The sequence below is a fragment of the Oncorhynchus clarkii genome, chromosome 17 (assembly GCF_045791955.1).
Source record: "Oncorhynchus clarkii lewisi isolate Uvic-CL-2024 chromosome 17, UVic_Ocla_1.0, whole genome shotgun sequence".
Classification (NCBI taxonomy): domain Eukaryota; kingdom Metazoa; phylum Chordata; class Actinopteri; order Salmoniformes; family Salmonidae; genus Oncorhynchus; species Oncorhynchus clarkii.
Window position 1 is genome coordinate 32007625 of NC_092163.1, and position 23959 is coordinate 32031583.

Here is a 23959-nt window from a genome sequence, read left to right on the forward strand (position 1 = left end):
CAGATTTAAGAAATGTATGCCTTTGCTACGCACGCCTTTCCAACGCACATCTCAGCAGTTGGTATTCAGACTTACCTTATTCAGGTGCGCACCAGGCTTTGCAAGCGTGGTTCTCTTGCACGCGTTGAATAAATTGAATTAAAGCGCTGAAATACTATGATCTTGTAAATTATTTAGGCACATTTCTGGGTTAGGAAATCTGTGAATCATTTAAAAAAAAAACTAGTTTGGAGAGTTTTACGCACAAAATATATTGATTAATAATAAAAATACGTTTGAGGTTTGATTCATCCTAAAAGTTGTCATATTCAAGTACAATTCATGAAATATTGGAAGGCGGAAAAAACATAGTCCTATAAATCTACCCTAATCCTCACTAATCATGGAACTGACAATGGTCCAGTCGTTGCGAACCGTGCGCCAGGCTCAAGGTTTAGCCTAGTATGTGAGTTCCATAATGAAGGCTACATGTCCTAAATTATTGCACAACGTTAGCCTAATATGATCCATTAATGCTAACAACCTTCAGGAACAAGTATACGGACATGACAGTTTAAAGAAAGGTAAAAGGAATGGAATAATGCAAATTGAAAGAAACAAACACTAAAGTGACAGTTCTATATGGGTATTACTGATGGCGGCTCCCGACATATCTAGACATAACTGATATGGGCGGAAAGCTTACATTCTTGTTAGTCTAACTGCACTGTCCCATTTACAGTAGCTATTACAGTGAATATCATGCTATTGTTTGAGGAGTGCACAGTTATGAACTTGAAAATGTATCAATAATCCAACTAGGCACATTTGGGCAGACTTGATACAACATTTTGAACAGAAATACAATGGTTCAATGGATCAGTCTAAAACTTTGCACATAACCTGCTTCCATCTAGTGGCCCAAATCGAAATTGCACCTAACCTGGAATAATACATTCAAATCAAATTGGACTTTTCGCACATGTGAATACAACAAGTGTAGACCTTACAGTGAAACGCTTACTTAAGAGACCCTAACAAACAATGCAGTTTAAAAAAATACGGATAAGAATAACAAATAAAAGTAACAAGTAATTAAAAAGCAGCAGTAAAATAACAATAGCGTGACGATAGATAGGGGGATACTGGTACAGAGTCAATGTGCTGGGGCACCGGTTGGTTGAGGTTATATGTACATGTAGGTAGAGTTATTAAAGTAACTATGCATAGATAACAACCGAGAGTAGCAGCGGTGTAAAAGAGGAGGGGGGGGGGGGGGTTGGGACAATGCAAATAGTCTGGGTAACCATTTGATTAGATGTTCAGGAGTCTTATGGCTTGGGGGTAGAAGCTGTTAGAAGCCTCTTGGACCTAGACTTGGCGCTCCGGTACCACTTGCCGTGCAGTAGCAGAGAAAACAGTTGTGTCCTCTTCACGACTGTCTTGGTGTGCTTAGACCATGTTAGTTTGTTGGTGATGTGGACACCAAGGAACTTGAAGCTCTCAACCTGCTCCATTACAGCCCTGTTGATGAGAATGGGTGTGTGCTCTGTCCTCCTTTTCCTGTAGTCCACAATCATCACCTTTGTCTTGATCACCTTGAGTTGTCCTGGCACCACATGGCCAGGTCTCTGACTTCCACCCTATAGGCTGTCTCATTGTTGTCGGTGATCAGACCTATCACTTTTGTGTCATCTGCAAACTTAATGATGGTGTTGGAGTCATGCCTGGCCGTGCAGTCATGAGTAAACAGGGAGCACAGGAGGGGACTGAGCACGCACCCCTGAGGGGCCCATGTGTTGAGGATCAGCATGGCGGATGTGTTGTTACCTACCCTTACTACCTGTAGGCGGCCCGTCAGGAAGTCCAGAATTCAGTTGCAGATGGAGGTGTTTAATCCCAGGGTCCTTAGCTTATTGATGAGCTTTGAGGGCACTATGGTGTTGAACGCTGAGCTGTAGTCAATGAATAACATTCTCACATTGGTGTTCCTTTTGTCCAGGCGGGAAACGGCAGTGTGGAGTGTAATAGAGATTGCATCATCTGTGGATATGTTGGGGCGGTATGCAGATTGGACTGGGTCTAGGGTTTCTGGGATAATGGTGTTGATGTGAGCCATGTCCATCCTTTCAAAGCACTTCATGGCTACAGACGTGAGTACTAAGGGTTGGTAGTCATTTAGGCATGTTATCTTATTGTTCTTAAGCACAGGGACTATGGTGGTCTGCTTAAAACATGTTGGTATTACAGACTCGGACAGGGAGAAGTTGAAGATGTCAGTGAAGACACTTGGCAGTTGGTCAGCGCATGCTCGCAGTACACGTCCTGGTAATTCATCTGGCCCTGCAGTCTTGTGAATGTTGACCTGTTTAAAAGGTCTTACTCACATCAGCTGCGGAGAGTATGATCACATAGTCTTCCGGAACAACTGGTGCTCTCATGCATGTTTCAGTATTATTTGCCTCGAAGCAAGCATAGAAGTAGTTTAGCTCATCTGGTAGGCTCGTGTCACTGGGCAGCTCTCGACTCTGCTTCCCTTTATAATCTGTAATGGTTTGCAAGCTGTGCCACATCCGACGAGCATCAGAGCTGGTGTAGTACAATTCGATCTTAGTCCTGTATTGACACTTTGCCTGTTTGATGGTCCTTCGGGGGGCATAGCAGGATTTGAAAGTGGCAGCTCTAGCCTGTAGTGCAGTGCGGATGTTGCCTGTAATCCATAGCTTCTGGTTGGGGTATGTACGTGCGGTCACTGTGGGGGCGACGTCATCGATGCACTTACGTATTGATGAAGCCAATGTGGTGTACTCCTCAATGCCATCGGAGGAAGCCAGGAACATATTCCAGTCTGTGCTAGCAAAACAGTCCTGTAGCTTAGCATCTGCTTTAACTGACCACTTTTTTATTGATCTAGTTGCTGGTGCTTCCTGCTTTAATTTTTGCTTGTAAGCAGGAATCAGGAGGATATAATTATGGTCAGATTTGCCTAATGGAGGGCGAGGGAGAGCTTTGTATGCGTCTCTGTGTGTGGAGTAAAGGTGGTCCAGAGTTTTTTTTCTTCTGGTTGCACAATAGCCCACCCAATTTACCTACCTCATCCCCATACTGTTTTTATTTATTTACTTTTCTGCTCTTTTGCACACCAGTATCTCTACCTGCACATGACCATCTGATCATTTATCACTCGTGTTAATCTGCAAAATTGTAATTATTCACCTACCTACCTATCATACCTTTTGCACACAATGTATAGAGTCTTTTTTTCTTTTTTTCTACTGTGTTATTGACTTGTTTATTGTTTACTCCATGTGTAACTCTGTGTTGTTGTCTGTTCACACTGCCATGCTTTATCTTGGCCAGGTCGCAGTTGTAAATGAGAACTTGTTCTCAACTAGCCTACCTGGTTAAATAACGATGAAATAAAAATAACATTTAACATGCTGATAGAAATTTGGTCAAATGGATTTAAGTTTCCTTGCATTAAGGTCCCCGGCTACTTAGAGTGCTGCCTCTGGGTGAGCATTTTCTTGTTTGCTTATGGCGGAATACAGCTCATCCTATGCGGTCTTAGTGCTAGCCTCTGTCTGTGGTGGTATGTAAAACAGCTACGAAAAATACAGATGAAAACTCTCTAGGTAGATAGTGTAGTCTACAGCTTATCATGAGATACTCTACCTCAGGCAAGCAATAGCTTAAGACTTCCTTAAATATTGTGCACCAGCTGATATTTACAAAAATAAATAGTTTGCCGCACCTTGTCTCACCTGATGCCGCTGTTCTATCCTGCCGGTGCAACGTATAACCAGCCAGCTGTATGTTGATAGTGTCGTCATTCAGCCATGTCTCGTGAAGCATAAGATACAGTTTTGAATGTCGCGTTGGTAGTTTAATCTTCTTTAATCTTCATCTATTTTATTTTCCAAAGATTGTATGTTTGCTAGTAGAATGGAAGGAAGTGCGTGTTTATTCGATTGTCTACAAATTCTCAGAAGGCAGCCCGTCCTTTGGCCCCTTTTTCTCCATGCAAATCACGGGAATCTGGGCCTGTTCCCGGGAGAGCAGTATATCATTCACGTCGTGCTCGTCAGACTCGTTAAAGGAAAAAAAGTATTCTGCCAGTCCGGGTTGAGTAATCGCAGTCCTGATGTCCAGAAGTGATTTATTTTTCGGTCATAAGAGACGGTAGCGGCAACATTATGTACAAAAATTATGAAACAAACAAAAAAATCACATTTGGTTGGGGACACATAAAACATCAGCTGTCTTCTCCGGCGCCATCATTACATTGTGACCATTCCTTGCATTTCAAAAATTATTAAAAAAAATTATTAAAAAATCATGTTTTTTTTCTTTGTATTATCTTTTACCAGCTCTAATGTGTTATATTCTCCTACATTAATTTCACATTTCCACAAACTTAAAAGTGTTTCCTTTCAAATGGTATCAAGAATATGCATATCCTTGCTTCAGGTCCTGACCTACAGGCAGTTAGATTTGGGTATGTCATTTTAGGCAATTATTTTTTATTTTAAAGGGTCAGATCCTTAAGAGGTTTTAAGAGAAATAAATAATAAGGGGGTCAATATAAATTGTCCAGGTAGCCATTTGAATAACTCTTCAGCAGTCTTATGGCTTGGGGGTAGAAGCTGTTCAGGTGCCTTTTGGTCCCAGACTTGGCACTCCGGTACCGCTTGCCATGCGGTTAACTAATCCCAGGGTTAACTAGTCAACATGCCCCATTACAGAGCCAGGGGGGTCAATGTTGTTTCGAAACCAACACGCTGTCACAGCTGTACCAAACACTGGGACCTTAAAGACTTTTACTGTTGTTACATCCAGAATCATAATTTATTGTCTCTTTGTCAAAATCCAAATGGTCTCCAACTAATGTGATTTACAGTAAATGTGATGGCCCACGGGAATTCCTGTTCAAAATCATAAGTTTTCTTTTCCTGTTAGCTTGAGTATCTGCGTAATAATTAACAGAATAATATCCTGATTGAGTTAGGAGATGGCCATCCAAAATAGAAACTTGTCAGTTTGCGAAACAAGGCGAATGGTTCATGCAGCAGTCTGGACAGCGGGACAGCTGGAATTGGTTCCGACCAGACCTTGGGCTAGATTCAGGGCTTCATTAAATCTGGATCACAGAAGTTCAGTGTTATAGTGCGATTGAAATGTAAAGGTAATTTATGATTAAGCCGACAAATGCAGCGTTTACCATGAATGCAGTCTCTTCTAATGCCGTAACATTGCCTTTAAATTTCTATTGCGCTATAACGCTGAACTTGGTTTATGAATGTAAAATGTGGTCCCGGTGATTCACTATAGGAAGATAAAAAATGTGCACCCGTAATATGGGTCTTTCACTCCATACATTTTCCTTGACACCCAAAAGTACTTGTTACATTTTGAATGCTTAGCAGGACAGGAAAATAGTACAATTCAAGCAGTTATCAACCGAACATCCTGGTCCTCCCTACTGCCTCTGATCTGGCGGACTCACTAAACACGCATGCTTTGTTTGTAAATTATGTCTGAGTGTTGGAGTGTGCCCCTGGCTATCCGTCAATAAAAAGAAAAAAAGAAAATGGTTCTATCTGGTTTGTTTAATATAAGGAATTTGAAATGATTTATACTTTTGATACTTAAGTATATTTTAAACCAAATACTTTTAGAATTTTACTCAAGTTCTACTCAAATTTGACTGGGTGACTTTTACTTGAGTCATTTTCTATTAAGGTATTTTAACTCAAGTATGACAGTTGGGCACTTTATCCACCACTGCGAATTGGACAGATAGGCAGGGCTCTAAATAAAATAAAACAATTGGTAGCACTGGTGCTCTCAACTCAAAACAGTTAGGAGCGCCCCAGCAATCCACTAAAAGAAGATAAAAATGTTGCACCGGTAATAATATGGGTCAGATCTTTTAAACTGGTTTGGCCAGAAGCAAGTTTTCACTGTGGTAATGGTGCAACCATGACGCTATCGAATCTGCACTCACTTTGTTATCTAGGGCACTCGGGAACAACGCTACTGCGAAGCCTTAACATTTAAACAATTATTATCTGGGAGATTTGTTTTCATAGTCTCACAGTGCTCCAAAACTCTTGGTCGCACACAGAAACGTATTTCATTGCACTTTAGAGACCTGCTGATAGGCCATAAACCCCCCATCTACATTATGGATTGGATTCAATCCGTATCGCAGATGATCAGCGTTAAAATGTAAAGGTCATTTCTGATTGAGCCGACATATGCAGCATTTACCGTGAATGCAATCTCCGCGACCGTGGGAACATTGCCTTTTATTGTCAATAAAAGCAGGTCTTCGCGCTATAAAAGCAGGTCTTTAGCGCTATGGATTGAATAGGGCCCCAACATAAAAAACATGCATTAGCCTAACATCAATGGTTTGACTTGTGAGAGTTATTATTTCTAAAATCGATAGAGCCTACACTTTCTAGCACCACTTTGAACTAATGCGGTAGGGATAATAAGGCAGCGGTCTGTGACGCACAAGAGCAGCCGCTCACGATATGTCAGGTCATACTCAGTTACACTTCTAACACCTCCAAAACATCTGCTATGCGCTCAATCTAATTCAATCTTGGCCCGTGTTCCATTCAGTCTCCATATCTGCAACAATGAGTCACCCACAACCAGGCCCTGATCATGCTTTCCAGATTAGGTTTTTACCCTCGACAATATCCCTCGGCAGGCCCTGGCCAAGACGTACATCGCACAAGATGTAGAGCAGCAGGGAGAGAGAAAGAGAGAGGTAGATAAGAGTATGAGCACAGTGAACAATGTGAGGGAGAGCAAAGTTACTTAGGAAAGAAAACAATGGAAAGAAAGATGGACAGACAAGTATTGCGGGTCTAGTCCAACCTAAAGATTCCCTTTTGTACAGGATATCATGTGATATAATTATCCCAGAAACCCAACGTGGGGGGGGGGGGGGGGGGGGGGGGAATAGTAGTTGCACACACTACACAGCCTTTGTAACAAGTCAAGTTTTGCCCAAAGATATTGTGTCAAATTACACTGCCAGTCAAAGGGGTCACTGTATTTACCTACACAAGCATTTCACGTTGTTATAAAAACGTAGGCCAGGATTCAATCCGTTTCTAAATTAAAAAGGGAGGCGGTGTGGTGATTGTTCAATATGCTTTTATTTAATGTTTTTAAAGACACCACAGGTTCATCATAGTCAATCACACACATACTCACAAATACAAAAAAAGGTATGGTTTCTTATGTTTTATTAAAAGTATTGTATTGGGTACTAATCTACTTTTGTTTTAAAAATCCTAAATGGTTTTGAGATTTTATTTAAAATAGGAGCCGACTTTGAAACAAACAAACTTAATGTTTAGTTAATGATGATATTAAAGTTGCATTCATTGTTTCTGGTTTTAATTGAAGGTGTTCATTGTTACTCATCGGGTCACAACTGTCTTATCAGTGGTCATAGATCATAACTCTAATAACAGCGGGACTCAGTCTTTGACACAAAGGTTCATACATCCGTATAAAAAAAAAGTTATCAAAACTCCCTGTTAAACTGGCTCAGAAGGCACATCACTGGAATCGCTCTTATTGAAGTGTTCATTCTTTTTTAGAAATTAATCAGACATCTGGCTAGCCCGCCCCGCATCCCCCCCAAACAAGAATGTGGTATCATAGTGCAACATTAAGCAGACTGTTAATGACCACATCGTGTGTTCCCTCCATACACAGCGTTCAATATTTGTATTCCTTGGGATGGCAACACAAGTGACATTTCCATAATCTAAAACATGTTATTAGATCAAGTTCAGAGCAACATAATAATAGGCAACATAATTGGGTGTGAAAGCTGTACATTAATATGGTTTCATTGACTACTATGGCAGCTCAAAACTGTTTCTACAGAGACATTAAACCAATCCTTATAGTTCCAATGCAGTACAAATTCTCTAACTCTAACTGTGCCCTTTTCCATCCTCACAAAGAAAAATACACGCAGATGTGGTTTTTACACCCTTGCAACACAGGGCTTCTTCTGTCCTTAATGCGGATTCTGTGGTTTACCCCTTCAGTCAAAGGCTCTCAGGTTCTTGAAGGGTTCTTCAGTATAAGGCTAGTTCGGTGCAGCATGCCGACACGTACAGAACAGGGAAGAAACTAAATAAGCTGGCTCAGCGTAAGCCGCTCCGCATACTTTCTATGTTCGTTTTAATGATCTGTCTAAAACGTGCATGTGTGGAGGTTATCCGTCCCTGTTAAAATGTATTTTCAGCCATTTATTATGCTGTTGACATGCAGTGCATGCTCAAATGACATGATTCAAGTTCTTGTTTTGGTCTGAGGACTTATGTTTGTGGTTTTGGTTGTATGTGTAGCTCACAGTGCTAGTTTCAGAGACCAGGATTCATGTCCCTCTTTGACGGTCTCTGACCACCACACCCAACACTAATGGCTTCGTCCTGTACACACCACCCTAGCTCATTCTCATCTCTTGTGCAGCTTAATTTTGCCCTCTGTGTCCAGCTTTTGGATAACCTCCGTCTCAAAATCAGCATTGTGCACCCCAGTTTTCCTAAACGCACCAGCGTACTGGTTGTCCTCCCAGTAGTGGTGCCAGTTCCCCTGTTGGTCAGCTCCATAGCCAAACACAGACACCTGGAGAAGGACGGCAATGTTTAGCATTACTAGTGTTATTAGCATTCTGTTTACTTTCAGCCAGGCTTGTGATACTAAAGAGAAGTCCATTTCCACTGAGAATTTACCCCCCCCCCCAAAAACAAAATCTGACCGTTTCCACATCTATGTCGCAGCTCAAGTGATTCACTGGACTATGGCCTCAGTGGACCTGTTTTGACAAGGCGAGGCTAAATATACTTTTCAGCTTGCATTTACATAACAATGGCTTAGTATGAGCTTCTTCTTTTTTCCCCCCAGGTTAAGTTGACTGAGAACACATTCACAGTTACAGCAACGACCTGGGGAATAGTTACAGGGGAGAGGAGGGTGGATGAATGAGCCAATTGGAAGCTGGGGATGATTAGGTGGCCATGATGTTATGAGGGCCAGATTGGGAATTTAGCCAGGACACCTGGGTTACACAAAGGCAATGTTCCCAATCACTGGGGCATTGGGATATTTTTTTTTTTAGACCAGAGGAGCTAATCACCTTCCACGGTTAACACCATCTCACAAAGTAACTGTGTTGATATTGCAAAGGTTGTTGATTCTGCTCTTCAGAAGTCCTCAGTGTCAGCCCTGGTTATGGAAACACAGTTCCCCCCAAAAAATGACACTGGGGCTTACATTAACATAATCACTGGCGAGACACTGATGCTGCTATGGAAAAACCCCTATTGATGTCAAAGGATACTCACCTCATCGCAGATGTGAAGGGCAAATATAACTGCCAGCATGCCCGTGGAAGGGTATCTGCCATGGCGCTCTGTCCACCGGTCGTGGGTGTACTTAAAGAACACTGGATTCACCACTATAACCTGCAAACGAGAGGGTGATTAGGCTTTACACACAAAACTAATCAACATTCATTCAATAGTTTTGCCCACCATGATAAGCCTTACCCTGTCCTTGTCAGCCTGTACCCGACCTTTCACCCTCATGTATGTCCTGAAGAAACATGCAGGGAAGACAACTATTTTATTTGACCTTTATTAAACAAGGTGGGTCAGTTGAAAACCAGTTCTTGTTTATAATGACGGCCTAGCCAAGAGGCAAAACATTGTCACGATAAAAACATGAACATTCTAAATATAGACTAAAAGACCATTGTACTTGCCTAGGGAGCAGCAAGAGGAAACGTCCCTCCCTACATTCAGGCTCTGCTTAAAACCTACACCCCAATCCGAGTACTTCGTTCTGCCACCTCTGGTCTCTTGGCCCTTCCACCCCTTCGGGAGGGCAGCTCCCACTCACACTGTGATATGTGGTTGTCCCACCTAGCTATCTTAAGACGAATGCACTAACTGTAAGCTGCTCTGGATAAGAGCATCTGCTAAATGGCTAAAATGTCAATGTATAGACAAAGACAACAGTCACATCAAAAACAGGCTACGACAAGGTCAAAAAGCTCAACAATGAATTACGCCATCTGTTGTAGTCAGTCAGACCCATACCATGCATTAGTCAGTTGAGTGCTTTGACAAGTGTTGTTGTGGTCGGTAGATGTGTGTTTGTAGTCAGTAATTGTGGTCAGTATTGTGTGGTTGTCGTCAGTAGTTGTGGTCAGTATTGTGTGGTTGTCGTCAGTAGTTGTACATTTGGGAGTGACAGTGAAAAGCTTGGGATTGGCAAAGAGTGGACCTACGTTTTGATCTCTCCCGTCGAAAGGGCACTGGCCACCCACTGTAGATCACGGAGTTTAAAGGGCAGCAGAACTAGGTGGACCCCAGGGGCGATGTCCACTGCACTCTCAGGGTACATGAAGTGGTGCGTCGTTCTGTTGCCCACGTCGGCTTCAAACCCTGCTGTGGTGGCTTTATTCATCCTTTACAGCGAAGAGAGAACCATTGTTTCAGTTCACAGGCAGGTCATGAACCAATCTGTGCCGATGTCGCGTGCGAGGCAACAATCAGACACTGAATTAGATTTAACATGGTAGCCCTGCAGCTACTGGGCTGTAGTGTATGTGTGAATTCATTCCAAACAGTCAGTCAACCACCTGATTTAACTAAGTATAGTCTTAATTGAGCTCATCTGGCATGCCTTACTGGTTTCAGGGGATATGGTAATTGGGTCAGGTGGTTTGACGATTGTCTGGAACTGAAGCCTGGTCACTGGTTCCTCAGGCTCAGTATGCCTAATCCTGCCAAGGTGAATGGTTGTGGGTTGTTTGGATCATGGTGGGGTTGTGTAATGCCACCTCCACGCCTTTTAGACTGTTGGTGTTAAGGCCAATTTACTGTGGTAATGGCCATGATGTGATAATCATGCTCGTTTGGACTATGTATTTGCATAGAAGTAGTTAAGGTTATTTAATGGTTGTTTTGACTGATGGATTGGTTGTGTTGGGTCTAGTGTTGCACGGTATACCGATACGTCGGTGCTTTTTCATACTAGAACATGAAAACCGGTTCGGTACTAATATTTGTGTTACTTTAGGTACCTCTGTCAAATGTGTCTCACTGATCTGTCTGTCTACAGCGCACCTAGCCTGCACTGGGAGTCTAGGCTGTATCATGTTAGCTTCTCACTCATGCTGAACCAAAGTTAATACACTTCAATAATGCGACACGGCATCTTAAAACTGTTAACTACTGTTTATAAAACAATGTCCATATAGGCTAGAACACGTTACAATGCAAGATACCGGTAGCTTCCAGCTCTGTCAGGCCAACTTTTCTTGCTAGCTTACAGCTTAAGCTACTGTAACGTCAATACACTACCCTAGTACTTTGTGTGCAAACCATAACGCAAAATGTTGGATTTCAAAGCTGATCGCTACCAAAACATAATTCATTCACTTGGTCTCTAACTTCTCTCCAAAAGACTATCTATTCCCTCAGCGAACTGAAACGGTGTGTGTAGGGCTCTGATGGGCCGCCCCCACCCCTATTGCCTCATGAATGATGTCATTACTGGTTATAGAGACAGTGCACACTTCTTTAAAATAAGCTATTTCTATGCAAATGCTGTTGATCAGTGCAATAAATTAAGTCCCAAATAGAAGGGAAACAGATTGCTTGTCAACTGTTCCCCCATGAAATCAGCCAAAATTAGTTCAATGCATGCACACTCCTATTGAATATGCATTCACCTGTATTGTGAATAGGCCTAGGCTACATCATGATTTACCCTGCTTATCAAGAGATGTATCATTCAAATAAATGATTACCGTTATGTGGTTATTGTTTTTACGAAAGTCAAATTAATTGTATGATTGTATAAATGATTAATTAATGCATACATACATTGCTGTCTCTGAAAATGTTTTACATACATCTTTTTGAATGTAATGTTGTTGAACTCAAAACATGCCCAACGATTGAACAGAGCAGTAGCAGAGTTTAAAAAACTAGTTAGGTCATACCTTATGACACGGTTATGTGAGTCTATCAAGGAGCCGTATTGAGAGCCGAGCAGGTTTCCTGAGTTCCCCACCACTGCACACTTCCTGCACTGAGCTTGTTTGGGTTGGACATCCACGACAGGGGGAGCGATGACCTGGAACATCTTCTGGATCACGTCATATATTGTCCGCTCATCGGTAGACCGCTGCAAAGCCTGATGGGAATGTTTCAAATTCACTTTAGGTGTGGGGTGACAATGATATCTCACAGGACTAAAGCCTGAGGTCACATTTGGCAAACAAAGAAAAACAGGGCAATATATACAGTTGAAGTCGGAAGTTCACATACACTTAGGTTGGAGTCATTAAAACTAGTTTTGCTCCACAAAATTCTTGTTAACAAACTATAGTTTGGGCCTCCCGGGTGGCGCAGTGGCCTAGGGCACATCCAACCCACCAGAGACTCTGGGTTCGCGCCAAGGCTCTGTCACAGCCGGCCGTGACGGGGAGGTCCGTGGGGCAACGCACAATTGGCCTTGCGTCGTCCGGGTTAGGGAGAGTTTGGCCGGTAGGGATATCCTTGTCTCATCGCGCAATAGCGACCCCTGTGGCGGGCCGGGCGCAGTGCGCGCTAACCAGGTCGCCAGGTGCACAGTGTTTCCTCTGACACATTGGTGCGGCTGGCTTCCGGGTTGGATGTGCGCTGTGTTAAGAAGCAGTGCGGCTTGGTTGGGTAGTGTTTCGGAGGACGCATGGCTTTCGACCTTCGTCTCTCCCAAGCCCGTACGGGAGTTGTAACGATGAGACAAGAAAGTAGCTACTAACAATTGGATACCACGAAATTGGGGAGAAAAGGGGGTAAAAAATAATAATAATAATAATAATTTTTAAAAAACTATAGTTTTGGCAAGTCGGTTAGGACATCTACTTTGTGCATGACACAAGTAATTTTTCTAATAATTGTTAAAATTGATTATTTCACTTAGAATTCACTGTATCACAAATCATATGGGTCAGAAGTTTACATACACTAAGTTGACTGTGCCTTTTAAACAGCTTGGAAAATTCCAGAAAATGATGTCATGGCTTTAGAAGCTTCTGATAGGCTAATTGACATAATTTGAATCAATTGGAAATGTAACTGTGGACGTATTTCAAGGCCTACCTTCAAACTCAGTGCCTTTTTGCTTGACATCATGGGAAAATCAAAAGAAATCAGCCAAGACCTCCAAAAATTGTAGACCTCCAAGTCTGGTTCATCCTTGGGAGCAATTTCCAAATGCCTGAAGGTACCGTGTTCATCTGTACAAACAATAGTACGCAAGTATAAACACCATGGGACCACGCAGGCGTCATACCGCTTAGGAAGGTCACGCTTTCGGTCTCCTAGAGATTAACGTACTATGGTGCTAAAAGTGCAAATAAATCCCAAAATAACAGCAAAGGACCTTGTGAAGATGCTGGAGGAAACAGGTACAACAGTATCTATATCCACAGTAAAACGAGTCCTATATCGACATAACCTGAAAGGCTGATCAGCAAGGAAGAAGCCACTGCTCCAAAACCGCCATAAAAAAGCCAGACTACGGTTTGCAACTGCACATGGGGACAAAGATCGTACTTTTTGGAGAAATGTCCTCTGGTCTGATGAAACAAAAATAGAACTGTTTGGCCATAATGACCGTCGTTATGTTTGGAGGAAAAAGGGGGAGGCTTGCAAGCCGAAGAACACAAGGTAAAACCGTGAAGCTAGGGGGTGGCAGCATCATGTTGTGGGATGCTTTGCTGCAGGAGGGACTGGTGAACTTCACAAAATAGATTGCATCATGAGGAGGAAAAATGATGTGGATATATTGAAGCAACATCTTAAGACATCAGTCAGGAAGTTAAACCTTGGTGGGTCTTCCAAATGGACAATGACCCCAAGCATACTTCCAAAGTTGTGGCAAAATGGCTTAAAGCCTCAATCCTATAGAAAATGTGTGGGCAGAACTGAAAAAGCGTGTGCGAGCAAGGAGGCTCATTACACCAGCTCTGTCAAGAGGAATGGGCCAAAATTCACCCAACTTATTGTGGGAAGGTTGTGGAAGGCTACCCGAAATGTTTGACCCAAGTTAAACAATTTAAAGGCAATGCTACCAAATACTAATTGAGTGTATGTAAACTTCTGACCCACTGTGGTGAAAGAAATTAAAGCTGAAATAAATAATTATCTCTACTACCAATCAGACATTAGACATTTCATATTCTTAAAATAAAGTGGTGAACATAACTGACCTAAAACAGGGAATTTTTACTTGGATTAAATGTTAGGAATTGTGAAAAACTGAGTAAAATATATTTGGCTAAGGTGTATGTAAACTTCCGACTTCAACTGTACACTGGCATGGCATTCTTATCAGACCAACTATGGCAACACAGTGTGTGTATGTCCTGACCACAGCTTTTCAGTGCCACGGGAGCCATCACAATGCCAAGCTTATTTTAGTGTTGCTTTCGAAACCTTGAATGCCTCAAATTATCTTTAAATAAAACATATTGAAACATGCTCAGACTGGTGAACGGCTTATGGATGGCGAGTTCTCCTTTCTTTGCTCAGTCCCTTCAGGGAGTTTCTTTTGGAAAGTAATCACCCTGACGATTACAGTGCATGGAATCCACCGCAGTAGGTTTTAATGACATTTGGCCATGGAAGGATGGTAGTAACAGAGCACATTTAGTTTTCACTGTGTAGCACAGAGGCTGTCTTTTCCAGATGTACTGGACGTTTGCCACGGAAGAAAATGTTGACTTCAAACATTGATATTTGCAGCATGCTTGAGAGATAAGAGTAGGACTACTAAGTCCCTCATAGGAATAAAATGATAACAGATGAGTATGTGTGGGAATACACACATTTCTCATGCATGTCAGCAAATTTTTGCTGGCCACATGTCTTGATTTTATTCAAATGACTGATTATTGAATGGTGGTGAACAGGACATGCAGTGCAATAAAAAAAATATTTGCCTCCTTTCAGATTTTCTCTAGTCTTGCATATTTTTTAAAAACTGAATTTAAATCAGATCTTCAACCAAAACCTAATATTAAATAAAGGGAAACTGAGTGAACAAATAACCAAATGTTGATGCTTATTTCATTCATTTAATAAACAACACCCAATGCCCCTGTGCGAAAAGTAAGAGAGTACCACAGTATGTGTCATAATACCCATAAAACTTAGCGGTCAAACAATGAATAAATGAGCTACATTTCTTTAAATTGAAAATGCTGTGAACTGTATTGTGCAAGTTTTAAATTGACACAAAACCTGTTAGCAAAGGTGTCAGCGAAAGATGACGTGCAGGAGTTTGCAGGGATTTGTGGTCTTGCATGATGCCTACTTTGATGCTTATTAGAGCACATTGATAAAAGTCACCTTGTCCGAGACAGATAAACAGGGTAAACATACACAAAAAAAACAGTTTCTAAAATTCCCTATGGGAAAAATGAATGGTGGAAAAACGATTGGAACCATTTCCCTGTTTGACCGCTAGGTTTAATGGGTATTATGACACCTCCACTGTTGGTCTCTATAGCCCCCTTACTCTCAATAACTGGTTGTACCACCTTTAGCTGCAATGACTAACGAAACGCTTCCTGTAGTTGTTGATCAGTCTTTCACATCGCTGTGGAAGAAATTTTGCCCACTCAGCGACATTTGTGGGTTTTTGAGCATGAACAGCTCGTTTCAGGTCCTGCCAAAACATCTCAGTCGGGTTTAGGTTCATTCCAAAACGTAACATTTCTTTTCAGGCTTTCTGTAGACGCACTTGTGTGTTTTGGATCATTGTCTTGCTGCATGACGTAGCTGCACTTCACAGTGGCGACCCGTCATTCAGTGCTGTTTTGAGCAACACACTTTTAGGTAAAAAAAAGAAATAATAATAATTGAGTTAATAACACTGACACGGTCGCCAGGTGTACAGTGTTTCCTCCGACACATTGGTGCAGCTGGCTTCCGGGTTAAGTGGGCACTGTGTCAAGAAGAAATGCGGCTTGGCTGAGTTGTGTTTCGGAGGACGCACGGCTCTCGACCCTCGCCACTCCTGAGTCCGTACGGGAGTTGCAGCGATGAGACAAGATTAACTACCAATTGGATACCATGAAAATTGGGGAGAAAAAAGGGGTAAAAAAATTGTGCCCATCCAAGAAGGCTCAAGGTCATTGGCCACAGAATTACATCAAATCACATTATATTTACATTAGCTTTGATTGGACTGATCATGTCAACATTTACTTTCAAAGTCTTAGCTAGCAGTCATCATCAGTTGTCATCAAGTTGACAATCTACTGGCAAATCCTTTTGAAATCCTTGTCATATGAAGAGAAATAATGAAGAGAAATTATAGATAAAACGTATCGGTGCTCATCGGCCATTGTACATAAAGATTACACAACAAGTTGGCAATTGCAAATTCAACAATGAGCCGTTTGGAAGGAATCCGTGGCTAACTGCAAGCATTACAAAGAAACCACTAACATTAGCCTGCTATTCAATGGAGTGGTTGTGTTCCCCCCCCACCCCAAGTTCCCACCATAAATTCAGAGAATGCCAGACTTTGATTTCAAAATTTGCGCACAAAGGACCCCTGCGCCACCTTCACAAGGTGAGTCCAAAAATGTATTGTATGTTGCTCCATAAATTATGTAATATGCAAGGGAGAAATCTATTCTGTAGCTAAGAAAGTAATACTAAGTTTATATTGTGTAGTAAGCTGTTAGTAGCCCATGTGCCTCACCCTAATAATTTGGTCTATTTTCACCAACGCGCTATTGTAAACACATAATTCGTGGCCTGGTTTGTGCTTGTTTGGCTACAGCTTTGACAGTGCTACTGGTAGTATTGGTGGTGCTTGGCTTGCAAGTGCAAATTCAGCACGCACAACATTCTATAATATAATTGTGTTATTTGATGTGTCAAATTAAAAGCGTATTTAACGTGTCAAATAGTGTTATATGACGTGTATCTTTTTTGACACGCAAAGACCCAAACGGCGTTCAATGTGCCTCACCCTAATAATTTGGTCTATTTTCACCTCTTAAATTTCACCTACTGTTCTAACTTGGTGGTGCACAAATCGCCTATAACCTGTTTAGAGAAATGTAATCATTGAATATTGTAAGAGCTTTCATTGTCTGTTTATATGTCCCATTTATTTATCCTACGGTTCTAACTTGTACAGGGAGTAAACTGTAAGAATGGCCCATGTTCTGAATTCTGTCGCTGTACATTTCAAAAGTGCTGAACAAATAGTTATTGACTATGTCCGTCGTCGCTTGCTCATTGTCTTAAATCGAAATGACGGATTTTTGATTGACGTCCCCTTATGCCATAGTTTGTACATCTCAATTGTCAGTAGAAACCACATTTGTTTAAGCAAGTCTGTCATTTCAGCTATGTTTTTTTAAAAGGCAGTAAATTAGGCTGAATTAACTGTTTCGATGCCAGACAAGGCTCAGATGAAAGCCAGGTGTAGCAGTGGTAAGGTGTTGAGACTGCTATTGGGACAGTTTTATGTAGGCCCTACAGTTTGTGGGCACCATTTGTCACCGTTATTGTGCAATTAATGTATTGTTTAGTGTTGTGTAGTGGCTTTGCTGGCATGCATCCCACATTTTTTGTTTGTTTGCCCCACCAAGATTTACATGCTAAAATCGCCACTGGCACTTCAGCTCATGGATGGATTGCCTGACATTCTCCTGTAAATTATTTGATACAGAGCAGAATTCATGGTTCCTTCAACGATGGCATGTTGTCCAGGTCCTGAGGCAGCAAAGCATTCCCAAACCATCACACTACCACCACCAATTTCATCCACAGCGATGTGCGGGACTGATCAACAACTACAGGAAGCGTTTGGTTGCAGTCATTGCAGCTAAAGGTGGTACAACCAGTTGAGTGTAAAGGGGTCAATTATTTTTTCACACCGGATCTTGGGTGATACATAACACTGTGTATTAAATAAATGTAATTAGTATTGTGTTATTTGTTCAATTCGTGTTCCCATGATCTAATATCTAGAGGGTAGCAGCAGTGTCAGGGGGGGGGGCATAGCAAATAGTCTGGGTAGCCATTTGATTAGGTGTTCAGGGGTTTCATGGCTTGGGGGTAGAAGCTGTTTACAAGCCACTTGGACCTAGACTTGGCGCTCCGGGACTGCTTGTCATGCAGTAGCAGAGAGAACAGTCTATGACTAGGGTGGCTGGAGTCATTGACAATTTTTAGGGCCTTCCTCTGACACCGCCTGATATAGATGTCCTGGATGGCAGGAAGCTTGGCCCCAGTGATGTACTGGGCCGTACTACCCTCTGTAGTGCCTTGCGGTCGGAGGCCGAGCAGTTGCCATACCAGGCAGTGATGCAATCAGTCAGGCTGCTCTCGATGGTGCAGCTGTAGAACCTTTTGAGGATCTGAGGACCCATGCCAAATCTTTTCAGTCTCCTGAGGGGGAATAGGTTTTGTCATGCACTCTTCACGACTGTCTTGGTGTGCTGGGACCACGTTAGTTTGTTGGTGATGTGGACACCAAGGAACTTGAAGCCCCATCAATGAGAATGGGGTGTGCTCAGTCCTCCTTTTCCTGTAGTCCACAATCCTCTCCTTTGTCTTGATCACGTTGAGGGAGAGGTTGTTGTCCTGGCACCACATGGCCCGGTCTCTGACCTCCTCCCTATAGGCTCTCATCGTTGTCGGTGATCATCGGCAAACTTAATGATGGTGTTGGAGTCGTGCCTGGCTGTGCAGTCATGAGTGAACAGGGAGTACAGGAGGGGACTGAGCACGCATCCCTGAGGGGCCCCTGTGTTGAGGATCAGCGTGGCGAATGTGTTGTGACCTACCCATACCACCTGGGGGCTGAGCTGTAGTTAATGAATAGCATTCTCACACAGGTGTTCCTTTTGTCCAGGTGGGAAAGGGCAGTGTGGAGTGCAATAAAGATTGCATCATCTGTGGATCTGTTGGGGCGGTATGCAAATTGGACTGGGTCTTGGGTCTCTGGGATAATGGTGTTGATGTGAGCCATGTCCAGCCTTTCAAAGGACTTCATGGCTACAGACGTGAGTGCTACGGGTCGGTAGTGGTTTAGGAAGGTTACCTTAGTGTTCATGGGCACAGGCACTATGGTGGTCTACTTAAAACATGTTGGTATTACAGACTCGGAGAGGGAGAGGTTGAAAATGTCAGTGAAGACACTTGCCAGTTGGTCAGCGCATGTCCTGGTAATCCGTCTGGCCCTGCGGCCTTGTGAATGTTGAGCTGTTTACAGGTCTTACTCACATCGGCTGCGGAGAGCGTGATCATACAGTCTTCTAGAACAGCTGATGCTCTCATGCATGTTTCAGTGTAAATTGCCTCGAAGTGAGCATAGAAGTATTTCAGCTCGTCTAGTAGGCTCGTGTGACTGCGCCGCTCTCGGCTGTGCTTCCCACTCTTTGAAAGCGGCAGCTATTGCCTTTAGCTCGGTGTGGATGTTGCCTATAATCCATAGCTTCTGGTTGGGGTATGTACTGTGTCACTGTGGGGACGACGTCATCGATGCACTTATTGATGAAGCCAATGACAGATGTGGTGTACTCCTCAATGCCATCGGAGGAATCCTGGGAACATATTCCAATCTGTGCTAGCAAAACAATCCTGTAGCTTAGCATCTGCTTTAACTGACCACTTTTTATTGATCTAGTCACGGGTGCTTCCTGTTTTAATTTTTGCTTGTACGCAGGAATCAGGAGGATAGAATTCTGGTCAGATTTGACAAATGGAGGACGAGGGAGAGCTTTGTATGCGTCTCTGTGTGTGGAGTAAAGGTGTTTTCCCCCCTCTAGTTACACATTTAACATGCTGATAGAAATTTGGTCAAATGGATTTAAGTTTCCCTGCATTAAAGTTCCCGGCTACTAGGAGTACCGCCTCTGGGTGAGCGTTTTCTATTTTGCTTATTGGCGGAATACATCTCATTATATGCTGTTTTAGTGCCATCCTCTGACTGTGGTGGTATGTAAACAGATACAAAGAATACAGATTAAAACTCTCTAGGTAGGTAGTGTGGTCTACATCTTATCTTGAGATACTCTACCTCAGGCGAGCAATAGCTCAAAACTTCCTTAGATATCGTGCACTAGCTGTTATTTACAAAAATACATAGTCCACAACCCCTTGTCTTACCATCACTCATCCTGCCGGTGCAGTGTATAACCAGCCAGCTGTATGTTGATATTGTCGTCATTCAGCCACGTCTCCGTGAAGCATAAGATATTACAGTATTGAATGTCCCGTTGGTAGTTTAATCTTCCACGTAGGTCATCTATTTTATTGTCCAAGATTGCACGTTTACTAGCAGAATGGAATGAAGTGGGGGTTTATTCGATCGCTTACGAATTCTCAGAAGGAAGCCCGCCCTCTGGACCCTTTTTCTCCACCTCGTCTTCTCGCAAATCATAGGGATGTGGGCCTTTTCCGGAGAAAGCAGTATATCGTTCGCGTCGGCCTCGTCAGACTCGTTAAAGGAAAAAAAGGATTCTGCCAGTCCGTGGAGAGTAATTGCAGTCCTGATGTCCAGAAATTATTTCCGGGCATAAGAGACAGTAATGGCAACATTATGTACAAAATAGGTATTTTTTTAAATTTACAAACAATGCAAATAAACTAACAAAAAAACACACTCGGTTGGATACCATCTTACCATTTTGTCATCACCAGACTGACTTTAGTTGCAGTATAACATTAGCTAGCTAGCTAAGATTGAGGGGAGACCTCCAGATTTTAGCTAGTTAACATTAGCATATCTTGCTATTTTTGATGAACTTTGCTACAGTGCTTTGCGAAAGTATTCGGCCTCCTTGAACTTTGCGACCTTTTGCCACATTTCAGGCTTCAAACATAAAGATATAAAACTGTATTTTTTTGTGAAGAATCAACAACAAGTGGGACACAATCATGAAGTGGAACGACATTTATTGGATATTTCAAACTTTTTTAACAAATCAAAAACTGAAAAATTGGGCGTGCAAAATTATTCAGCCCCCTTAAGTTAATACTTTGTAGCGCCACCTTTTGCTGCGATTACAGCTGTAAGTCGCTTGGGGTATGTCTCTATCAGTTTTGCACATCGAGAGACTGAAATTTTTTCCCATTCCTCCTTGCAAAACAGCTCGAGCTCAGTGAGGTTGGATGGAGAGCATTTGTGAACCGCAGTTTTCAGTTCTTTCCACAGATTCTCGATTGGATTCAGGTCTGGACTTTGACTTGGCCATTCTAACACCTGGATATGTTTATTTTTGAACCATTCCATTGTAGATGTTGCTTTATGTTTTGGATCATTGTCTTGATGGAAGACAAATCTCCGTCCCAGTCTCAGGTCTTTTTCAGACTCCATCAGGTTTTCTTCCAGAATGGTCCTGTATTTGGCTCCATCCATCTTCCCATCAATTTTAACCATCTTCCCTGTCCCTGCTGAAGAAAAGCAGGCCCAAACCATGATGCTGCCACCACCATGTCTGACAGTGGGGATGGTGTGTTCAGAGTGATGAGCTGTGTTGCTTTTACGCCAAACATAACGTTTTGCATTGTTGCCAAAAAGTTCAATTTTGGTTTCATCTGACCAGAGCACCTTCTTCCACATGTTTGGTGTGTCTCCCAGGTGGCTTGTGGCAAACTTTAAACGACACTTTTTATGGATATCTTTAAGAAATGGCTTTCTTCTTGCCACTCTTCCATAAAGGCCAGATTTGTGCAATATACGACTGATTGTTGTCCTATGGACAGAGTCTCCCACCTCAGCTGTAGATCTCTGCAGTTCATCCAGAGTGATCATGGGCCTCTTGGCTGCATCTCTGATCAGTCTTCTCCTTGTATGAGCTGAAAGTTTAGAGGGACGGCCAGGTCTTGGTAGATTTGCAGTGGTCTGATACTCCTTCCATTTCAATATTATCGCTTGCACAGTGCTCCTTGGGATGTTTAAAGCTTGGGAAATCTTTTTGTATCCAAATCCGGCTTTAAACTTCTTCACAACAGTATCTCGGACCTGCCTGGTGTGTTCCTTGTTCTTCATGATGCTCTCTGCGCTTTTAACGGACCTCTGAGACTATCACAGTGCAGGTGCATTTATACGGAGACTTGATTACACACAGGTGGATTGTATTTATCATCATTAGTCATTTAGGTCAACATTGGATCATTCAGAGATCCTCACTGAACTTCTGGAGAGAGTTTGCTGCACTGAAAGTAAAGGGGCTGAATAATTTTGCACGCCCAATTTTTCAGTTTTTGATTTGTTAAAAAAGTTAGAAATATCCAATAAATGTCATTCCACTTCATGATTGTGTCCCACTTGTTGTTGATTCTTCACAAAAAAAATACAGTTTTATATCTTTATGTTTGAAGCCTGAAATGTGGCAAAAGGTCGCAAAGTTCAAGGGGGCCGAATACTTTCGCAAGGCACTGTAGCTAATGACAACATTGCCATCTGTCAACATGATGATGCTGGTAAAGTTGTTTCCTACAAAATATGTGCCTACTTTAGCAATGTCATAGTACTCCCAAGCCCCTATAATGTAATTTAGACTAAACAGTCATTAGCCCTGTATAAAGTCATTAGCCCCCGTTCCACATTAGAGCATCAATATGGCTGTGGCGTCTTTAGAACGTTGATAACAAACACAACGACACCACTGAGTGACCCATAAATAGTGATACAAATGTATTACATTGTACTGATGTACTAATATTAATGTACAGGACAGATATTGTTTGGGAAAGTGACAGATTCATTCATATTTTTGCTTCATTTGTCATAGAATTTTTTGCTGTATAATCCTACACCTTGAACAATAAGTTGACTGTTTTTGGCCACATACAGTATATAACCACACTATTTGGCCCCTCTCATCAATAATAAACGTCTTACCAGCCACCACTTCAGGGCCAGGGGGTCCATGTTGTTGTCTCCGTCTGTGAGAAAGGGCTGCTGCTGGGGGTCATAGTGCTGAGCGAACCACTCCGAGACCTCCATGTCTGCTATGCAGGACGGACACCCACATATCCTGTCCGGGCTGGGCACCGTGGCACTCGGTGGAGCCCATGTTCGGTTAACAGCGTGCCCATGCACAGTCCTGGAGGTGGCATGGGTCTCCATCAAAGTCAAAGACAGGATGTTGTTCTTCTGAATGGTGTGGGTGGCAATCATGACAAAGAGGATCCCACCAAACAGAGCAAACAGGCACAACTTCCTCTTGGAGAGCATGACTGGACTGTTTGAGCCAGTGCCCTGGGTAAAAGGCAACCTAGACAACCTACAATTAAAGCAGGAAGCAGTGTTGATTTCTTGGCACCACTGCTCTGTGAATATACTTTGTCAGTGGAGTCGAGGGTAAGAGCCAGACACATTCAGCAAATACATCAGGAATCTCCCTGTTTTTCCAGCCAGAGGGAAGGTACACTTCTTAAAATTACTGGCAAGTTATACATGTAACAAACATGCAGAATAATTAGTTGATACCAGAGTTTATAAAGGAAAGAGGGGGTTTGCTGGATTGTGACCTTGGCCTAATGTGTCCTATTTGGCCATGCTGGTCTGCCACAGGAAGAGGAGAGTGAGTTTGAGTAAAAGACTTGACCAAATACTTATGTCTGCCGCTTAAGAAGAGACACTGCCTTGCCCTGCTCAAGGCGATCGGCGAGGAAATTAAAAAGAGGAAGGTTAAAAATAGAGCCTTCGGTTTCCAAACACCTTGTCCAGACCAAAGGCGGCCCCTCATTGGTTAAACCTCATGTTTCTCTCCAGAGCTCTGGTCTGCATGCGCTGCACAGCTTCCTGCTCCTGAAAGACAAACACATACAGATATCAGCATCTGAAAATTTAAAAAAAAAAGATGCTTAGGAAAGAAATAAGACGGGGAGAGAAA

General features: G+C 42.5%; 1 protein-coding gene across 7 annotated transcripts in view; it reads right to left on the reverse strand.

Annotated features, from left to right (window-relative positions):
• Positions 1-7138: 7138 nt before the first annotated feature.
• LOC139370705 (CMP-N-acetylneuraminate-beta-galactosamide-alpha-2,3-sialyltransferase 2-like) overlaps positions 7139-23959 on the reverse strand; it is a 67679-nt gene continuing 50858 nt past the window's right edge. For 4 of the 7 annotated variants that reach the window (XM_071110346.1, XM_071110344.1, XM_071110345.1 and 1 more), the window contains 6 exons: positions 22963-23874; positions 12038-12231; positions 10316-10495; positions 9573-9618; positions 9369-9488; positions 7139-8649 (listed from right to left, as the gene is read on the reverse strand). In XM_071110346.1, the coding sequence (XP_070966447.1) occupies positions 8479-8649; positions 9369-9488; positions 9573-9618; positions 10316-10495; positions 12038-12231; positions 22963-23298 (1047 nt within the window). In that variant the 5' untranslated portion in view covers positions 23299-23874 and the 3' untranslated portion in view covers positions 7139-8478. The remainder of the gene's footprint in view (positions 8650-9368; positions 9489-9572; positions 9619-10315; positions 10496-12037; positions 12232-22962; positions 23875-23959) is intronic. The other 3 variants (XM_071110348.1, XM_071110349.1, XM_071110350.1) reach the window with 1 other exon arrangement.